Raw genomic sequence first — 8,864 nt, 5'->3', positions numbered from 1 at the left:
CAGTATGAAGGGAGAACCACTGTGTGAGGTATTAGATGACAGTATGAAGGGAGAACCACTGTGTGTGGTATTAGATAAGAAGACAACGACAGTGTGAAGGTAGAACCACTGTGTGTGGTATTGGATAAGAAGACAATGACAGTATGAAGGGAGAACCACTGTGTGAGGTATTAGATGACAGTGTGAAGGGAGAACCACTGTGTGAGGTATTAGATGACAGTATGAAGGGAGAACCACTGTGTGAGGTATTAGATAAGAAGACAACGACAGTGTGAAGGGAGAACCACTGTGTGAGGTATTAGATAAGACAACGACAGTATGAAGGGATAACCACTGTGTGAGGTATTAGATAAGAAGACAATGACAGTGTGAAGGTGGTGTCATGGCTTTAGTAGGAACAAGGACCATCTCGTTCCCTGAGGACTGACAGTAATGTTTCATTATTTGACCAGGACAAAGCAGACACATTGTACAACCATAACTGACCAGTATTTTGGAACAGTGAACACACAGGCATACAGCACAGTGGTTTACAGTAGTATATTCATGATCACTGTAGGCTGTATGGTACTGTATCCAATCTGTGAGTTATTCAGATTGAGAAACCTCTTCTACATCACAGTGAGGCGATGAGGTCACCCCGTTTCTAACCGAGTTACACTCAGAGGCTTCCTGTAACTCCCTCATCTTCCCCTCTAGTCTCTCGGCCATCACACTCTGATGGGTCTTCCTCAGTATTTCAGGGAGTCTCCTCAGGTCTTCCTCTGAGGCATCCCTGATCCAGTCCTTCACCTGGCCCTGCAAGAGGCCTCTCTGGCCGGACTGGGAGAGGCTGCTGGCTGGGTGCTGCTGCTGCTCCTGCTCAAATAAAATCAAATTCAACTTTATTTAAATTGCATTTAAAATTGAGGCACATTTTCAAATAATAAAATGTAGGAGAAATACAACAGAAGGCAAATACAAGAGAATAATGAAGTGAAATCATTGATTAAAGGCCAGGTTAAATGTAAACCTCTAACTGTGTGTGTTGGTCATTTGGTATTTAATTAGGATCCCCGTTAGTTGTTGCCAGAGCAGCATTACTCTTCCTGGGTCCCACACGCAACATAAACCAGGACATAATACAGAACATGAATAGACAACAACAGCTTAACAACAGAACTACATCACTGTACAGTGGGGCAAAAAAGTATTTAGTCAGCCACCAATTGTGCAAGTTCTCCCACTTAAAAAGATGAGAGGCCTGTAATGTTCATCATAGGTACACTTTAACTATGACAGACAAAATGAGAAAAAAAAAAAATACAGAAAATCACATTGTAGGATTTCTTCTGAATTTATTTGCAAATTATGGTGGAAAATAAGTATTTGGTCACCTACAAACAAGCAAGATTTCTTGCTCTCACGGACCTGTAACTTCTTCTTTAAGAGGCTGCTCTGTCCTCCACTGTCCTTACCTGTACTAATGGCACCTGTTTGAACTTGTTATCAGTATAAAAGACACCTGTCCACAAGTATTGAGATAAACTTTTGTTATTGACCAAATACTTATTTTCCACCATAATTTGCAAATAAATTCATTAAAAATCCTACAATGTGGTTTTCTGGATTTTTTTTTCTAATTTTGTCTGTCATAGTTGAAGTGTACCTATGATGAAAATTACAGGCCTCTCTCATCTTTTAAGTGGAAGAACTTGCACAATTGGTGGCTGACTAAATACTTTTTTGCCCCACTGTAAAACAAGAGAAATATAACTAAGGTTCTGTACTGACTCAAAACAGAGGAAAACAAGACAGAGACCTGCTATTCTAGGTCTCCATTTCTCATGTATGTGTTCATATATGACATTACATTCAGTAGCATCGATCAGTGCAGACACACACAATACTTAGGGTCTGTCTCTCTAACCTGGTGCTCCTGCTCCTCTTCAGTGGCCATCAACCTCCAGACCAGCTTCCTCAGCTTCACCACTCTCATCTTGTGATGAGTGAAGAAGTCAGGAAGGAAAGTTCTGAGTAGTTTAAACTCACCTGCCAACGAGGAAAACATTTTGATGTGTCTGTCAGTAACACTAACGTAATACTAATGCATAATACCAATGTAATACAAAAATATACGAATATTACTTTCATTACATTTCATAAAAGTCTGCAATAAATAAAATATAGACCACCAATTCTGTTTCAGTATTTGGGTTTGAAATACACCACAGCTAAAAACAAAAGTCAATATCAAGATCTTGTCGATAATGTGATACCCACCTCCATCTTTCAGTTCTTCACAGGAAAGGGCGCAGAGGTTGTCGTGCCAACACGTACCCCTGAGGACCGTCTTCCGCCCCAGTGACGCGCAATCCGTGTGATTTACGCACAGCGCGCGCGAAGAAGTGCTGTAGGAGAAGGAACCGGGAGGGCATTTTTCACACTCTGTGTCCGTCTCCGTCGTACCTGTGGAGGCATTTGACATTTTTAAACACATGTATATTACTATTTGTCCGTTATAAACCGTTATATACCGTTTTTCGATCTATCTGCAAAATAACGCTATTGCGCAAAGACGGAAATGGTGATATATCTGTCCATTCTGTTTCTTACCTCTCCGTTTCACCCCGTAGCCAGAAGGACACTCCGAGTGTCTGATACAGAAATCGGCGTCCCAGTAATATCCTCCTTTGCACTCACACACCCTGTCATTGAGGACCGAGCACTCCTCCTTGACCACCTGGTGCTCCCCACAGAACGTGCCGCAGTACAGGCACTTGTGCAGGTAGTTCCAGTACTGAGTGTAGTGGCCTGATGGACATGGTGTACACACGGTCTGCGTGGTGGCGGTGCAGTGCGCAGACATGTGATGGCCAGGTGGACAGCGATGACAGGTGAGTAACTGGCCGGTGGAGGAGTCCAGGTGGTGATACGTGGCGGGGGTCTGACTTTGAAGAACCTCTTTCGTTGCGCTACAGCTGAGATCAACCGACGCCAGCACTACGAGGATTGTGAACAACTGTAAATATAAGAAAATAATGCACTTTGTTTAGAGCACGTTGTGACAATACATTTGATTGATATAAAGGTTTCAACTGTAGGCTAAGGGGCTACCAATTTATTACACAACATTATTGTAAAATGGACTAATAATTACAAACAGCTTTTTGTCATGGCAACACATTCACATTGTACAATATACCGAAATATGTAACTTTAAAATGTTGCAATATATAAATAATGTGTTAAAAAGGAACATCCTTGTATGTGTCATTATCCCATCATGAGAAGAGTGACTCACCATGTTGATGTTGTCGCTTGTCCAGCTGTAAAAGGACTTGATCATGGATCCTTCTCTCTGCCCTTTATCGTCAACCGGACTAGAAAGAGGAAGGGGAGGAGTCATATCCTCTATTGTGGGCTGATTCAGACCATATCGCCCTTTATCGTCAACCGTGGACTAGAAAGAGGAAGGGGAGGAGTCAGGAGACATGCCCTCTATTAGATCATATTATAACACCTTCACAACACACCTGGTGTCCCCTATGTCCCCATAACACGCCTGGTGTCCCCAATTAGTCACAACACGCCTGGTGTCCCCAATTAGTCATAACACGCCTGGTGTCCCCAATTAGTCATAACACGCCTGGTGTCCCCAATTAGTCATAACACACCTGGTGTCCCCAGTTAGTCACTGGTGTCCCCAGTTAGTCATAACACGCCTGGTGTCCCCAGTTAGTCATAACACACCTGGTGTCCCCAGTTAGTCATAACACACCTGGTGTCCCCAGTTAGTCATAACACACCTGGTGTCCCCAGTTAGTCATAACACACCTGGTGTCCCCAGTTAGTCATAACACACCTGGTGTCCCAGTTAGTCATAACACACCTGGTGTCCCCAGTTAGTCATAACACACCTGGTGTCCCCAGTTAGTCATAACACACCTGGTGTCCCCAGTTAGTCATAACACACCTGGTGTCCCCAGTTAGTCATAACACACCTGGTGTCCCCAGTTAGTCATAACACACCTGGTGTCCCCAGTTAGTCATAACACACCTGGTGTCCCCAGTTAGTCATAACACACCTGGTGTCCCCAGTTAGTCATAACACACCTGGTGTCCCCAGTTAGTCATAACACACCTGGTGTCCCCAGTTAGTCATAACACACCTGGTGTCCCCAGTTAGTCATAACACACCTGGTGTCCCCAGTTAGTCATAACACACCTGGTGTCCCAGTTAGTCATAACACACCTGGTGTCCCCAGTTAGTCATAACACACCTGGTGTCCCAGTTAGTCATAACACACCTGGTGTCCCCAGTTAGTCATAACACACCTGGTGTCCCCAGTTAGTCATAACACACCTGGTGTCCCCAGTTAGTCATAACACACCTGGTGTCCCCAGTTAGTCATAACACACCTGGTGTCCCCAGTTAGTCATAACACACCTGGTGTCCCCAGTTAGTCATAACACACCTGGTGTCCCCAGTTAGTCATAACACACCTGGTGTCCCCAGTTAGTCATAACACACCTAGTGTCCCCAGTTAGTCATAACACACCTGGTGTCCCAGTTAGTCATAACACGCCTGGTGTCCCAGTTAAGAGCATCCTGACTGTTAATCACTGCCTGGTATGGCACCTGCTCGGCCTCCTACCGCAAGGCAATACAGAGGGTAATGCGTATGGCCCAAGCTTCCCGCCGTCCAGGACCTCTATACCAGGCGGTGTCAGAGGAAGGCCCTAAAAATTGTCAAAGACTCCCCTTGTCATAGACTGTTCTCTCTGCTACTGCACAGCAAGAGATACCGGAGCGCCAAGTCTAGGTCCAAAACGCTTCTTAACAGCTTCTACCCCCAATCCATAAGACTCCTGAACAGCTAATCAAATGGCCATCCAGACTATTTGCATTGCCCCCCTCCCTCTTTTACACTGCTACTACTCTCTATTTATGGTTTATGCATAGTCACTTTAACTGTACCTACATGTACATATTACCTCGACTAACCGGTGCCCCCGCACATTGACTCTGTACCGGTACCCCTGTATATAACCTCCACATTGACTCTGTACCGGTACCCCTGTATATAACCTCCACATTGACTCTGTACCGGTACCCCCTGTATATAACCTCCACATTGACTCTGTACCGGTACCCCCTGTATATAGCCTCCACATTGACTCTGTACCGGTACCCCTGTATATAGCCTCCACATTCTGACTCTGTACCCCCAGTATAGCCCCCACATTGACTCTGTACCGGTACCCACTGTATATAGCCTCCACATTGACTCTGTACCGGTACCCCCAGTATATAGCCCCACATTGACTCTGTACCGGTACCCCTGTATATAGCCTCCACATTGACTCTGTACTGGTACCCCCTGTATATAGCCTCCACATTGACTCTGTACTCCCCCTGTATATAGCCTCCACATTGACTCTGTACTGGTACCCCTGTATATAGCCTCCACATTGACTCTGTACCGGTACCCCCTGTATATAGCCTCCACATTGACTCTGTACTGGTACCCCTGTATATAGCCTCCACATTGACTCTGTACTGGTACCCCCTGTATATAGCCTCCACATTAACTCTGTACTGGTACCCCTGTATATAGCCTCCACATTGACTCTGTACTGGTACATTGACTCTGTACCGGTACCCCTGTATATAGCCTCCATTGACTAGCCTCCACATTGACTCTGTACTGGTACCCCTGTATATAGCCTCCACATTAACTCTGTACTGGTACCCCTGATATAACCTCCACATTAACTCTGTACTGGTACCCCCTGTATATAGCCTCCACATTGACTCTGTACTGGTACCCCCTGTATATAGCCTCCACATAGACTCTGTACTGGTACCCCCTGTATATAGCCTCGCTACTGTTATTTTACTTCTGACTTTTAATTCATTTTAGTTCATATAATTTTTGTAAGGCCTTACAGCTGCTGTATTCAGTGCATGTGACTAATACAATTTGATTTGAGATGTGTTAACCTTGGCAATAGAAGAAGAGGTGGTGATTCACATTAATGCTGATATCATTTGTATCCCACTAGGCCATTATTAAAGATCTTTAATTAACAAGACATAAGGATACTTTAGATCCATCTGCCTGGCTCTCAGTCACACACACACACACACACACACACACATTCTCACTCTTACTTCCCATGACAACCAAACATGTCTATAAAAAGGTCTGTAAAGGTCACCACTACTTCCTAAAGGTAAAATGTGGAAGGGCTGCTGGGTCCTCATGTAGACCACAGCAGAACAGTCTTTAAAGGTCAGCTGACCAGAGTCTAACCTGGTCCCAGATCTAGTTTATACTGTCTTACCAACTCCTATGGTCGTTGTTGCTGCCAATGACAATAGGACTTGGGATCAGGCTAGACTCTGGTCAGCTGACCTTTAAAGATATCATAATAACATGTATGACAACATTATGATCCTCCAGGAAGTTACCCTGACTACACACTCCTGACAACCAAACAAGGAGCTCTGGTTCCTTTCTGAGGAGCATGGCCCAGGTGAGATGGCGTGACCACGGCAGACTAGGTACAGAAGACAACATCAAACCAACAGGGATCAGACTAGTTGTAACCAGATCAGACTAGTTGTAACCAGATCAGACTAGTTGTAACCAGATCAGACTAGTTGTAACCAGATCAGACTAGTTGTAACCAGATCAGACTAGTTGTAACCAGGTCAGACTAGTTCTAACCAGATCAGACTAGTTGTAACCAGATCAGACTAGTTGTAACCAGATCAGACTAGTTGTAACCAGATCAGACTAGTTGTAACCAGGTCAGACTAGTTGTACCCAGATCAGACTAGTTGTAACCAGATCAGACTAGTTGTAACCAGATCAGACTAGTTGTAACCAGGTCAGACTAGTTGAATAACCAGGAGACAGACTAGTTGTAACCAGATCAGAATGACCCAGTGAATAACCTTCCAGGAACAGAATGAGACTAGTATAGTGAATAACCTTCCAGGTAAGAATGACCCAGTAACCTTGATCTGGAATAACCTTCCAGGAGACTGACCCAGTCCTTCAGGAGACAGAATGACCCAGAATAACCTTCCAGGAGACAAATGACCTTCCAGGAGACATCAGTGAATAACCAGATGGGACCAGTGAATAACCTTCCAGTGAATGAGACAGTGAATAACCTTCCAGGAGACAGAATGACCCAGTGAATAACCTTCCAGGAGACAGAATGACCCAGTGAATAACCTTCCAGGAGACAGAATGAATGACCCAGTGAATAACCTTCCAGGAGAATGACAGAATAACCTTCCAGGAGACAGAATGACCCAGTGAATAACCTTCCAGGAGACAGAATGACCCAGTGAATAACCTTCCAGGAGACAGAATGACCCAGTGAATAACCTTCCAGGAGACAGAATGACCCAGTGAATAACCTTCCAGGAGACAGAATGACCCAGTGAATAACCTTCCAGGAGACAGAATGACCCAGTGAATAACCTTCCAGGAGACAGAATGACCCAGTGAATAACCTTCCAGGAGACAGAATGACCCAGTGAATAACCTTCCAGGAGACAGAATGACCCAGTGAATAACCTTCCAGGAGACAGAATGACCCAGTGAATAACCTTCCAGGAGACAGAATGACCCAGTGAATAACCTTCCAGGAGACAGAATGACCCAGTGAATAACCTTCCAGGAGACAGAATGACCCAGTGAATAACATTCACATACTAATTTTGCAGTAGAGTAAAGATGAGTCAAGTCATTTCATAGAACAGGACAGACATTTTTATTTTACCTTTATTTAACTAGGCAAGTCAGTAAGAACAAATTCTTATTTTCAATGACAGCCAGTGGGTTAATTGCCTTGTTCAGGGGCAGAACGACAGATTTGTACCTTGTCAGCTCGGGATTTGAACTTGCAACCTTCCGGTTACTAGTCCAACGCTCTAACCACTAGGCAACCCTGCCGCCCCCTACATATCAGCTGTACACTGAAGCTTCACATAAACACTATATTTCCAAGGAAGGAATACCACATCCTTATTGAGTAAGTGTAATGTTTCTTCCTGTTTCTTAATGAATGCCCGTAACAAGACTGAGTCAATAGGAGGAGTGGTGTGTATCAGAAGTCCGTCAGACACATGTTACTGCAAGGAGAGTAACGACACCAGGGCTCTACATTCACACTAACGTAAGGGGAAATAAAAACAATACAACACTTGTCATTTAAAAAAAAAACATACAACAATTTTATCAAATGGATTTTAATCAGATAATTCGACATAATGTTTACAAATGTTAAGGACATGAAAAGGGCTGGTCCAACCAAAAACATCCCAAATAAAGATCCATACCTTTTTTATACAAAAATGATTTACAAAACAAATCCCTTCAGCTACAAACAAACAACATTCAAACCTGCAGCATTCAGAATCCAGTTTTTTTTAATAGAGAAATAAAAATAAGCTTTTACAAACAAATTTGGTAAGAAAAATTACATTTAAAGAAAACAAATTGCACTCCTTTGTACATTCATAAAAGCTGACAATGTTTGAAATGTTTTGACAGTGTCAATAGAGCTTTGGATGTCAGCAGTCCACACAGAACAGCGGGGGGGGTGGCACCCTATTCCCTATATAGTGCACTACTTTTGACCAGGGCCAATTGGGTAGTAGTGCACTATATAGGGAATAGGGTTCCATTTGGAACGCACACAGGAGGAAACATTTCATTATGAAATAAATCTCCTCCTTTTAAAACAGTGAAAAAGCAAGACGACCCCCTCTTCCCTATCACCCTCCCTTCCCTATCACCCTCCCTTCCCTATCACCCTCCCTTCCCTATCACCCCCACTTCCCTATCACCCTCCCTTCC

At 43.9% G+C, this 8,864-nt stretch overlaps 1 protein-coding gene across 2 annotated transcripts; it reads right to left on the bottom strand.

The window, feature by feature from the left end:
- Positions 1-369: 369 nt before the first annotated feature.
- LOC121838622 (tumor necrosis factor receptor superfamily member 6B-like) lies at positions 370-3,437 on the bottom strand. Of its 2 annotated transcripts, none has more exons than XM_042314634.1 (5): positions 3,284-3,437; positions 2,596-3,001; positions 2,263-2,448; positions 1,910-2,031; positions 370-861 (listed from the first exon to the last, which is right to left on the bottom strand). In XM_042314634.1, the coding sequence occupies exons 1-5, from the start codon at positions 3,386-3,388 to the stop codon at positions 589-591; spliced, it is 1,092 nt and encodes a 363-aa protein (XP_042170568.1). In that variant the 5' UTR covers positions 3,389-3,437; the 3' UTR covers positions 370-588. The 2 variants fall into 2 exon arrangements, with proteins under 2 accessions (XP_042170568.1, XP_042170569.1); XM_042314635.1 differs by having other exon boundaries at positions 370-858; positions 3,284-3,436.
- Between the last annotated feature and the right edge of the window lie 5,427 nt (positions 3,438-8,864).

Source organism: Oncorhynchus tshawytscha, unplaced genomic scaffold (assembly GCF_018296145.1).
Source record: "Oncorhynchus tshawytscha isolate Ot180627B unplaced genomic scaffold, Otsh_v2.0 Un_contig_14419_pilon_pilon, whole genome shotgun sequence".
NCBI lineage: Eukaryota > Metazoa > Chordata > Actinopteri > Salmoniformes > Salmonidae > Oncorhynchus > Oncorhynchus tshawytscha.
This window is presented reverse-complemented; position numbering and strand designations above follow the sequence as displayed.

Coding starts and splice junctions, on each gene's coding strand:
- LOC121838622 (XM_042314634.1), bottom strand. CDS start 3,388: ATGACTCCTCCCCTTCCTCTTTCTAGTCCGGTTGACGATAAAGGGCAG. Junction 2,449..2,595: donor CTACGGGGTGAAACGGAGAG/GTAAGAAACAGA, acceptor ATGCCTCCACAG/GTACGACGGAGACGGACACA. Junction 2,032..2,262: donor TGAAGAACTGAAAGATGGAG/GTGGGTATCACA, acceptor CCTCGTTGGCAG/GTGAGTTTAAACTACTCAGA.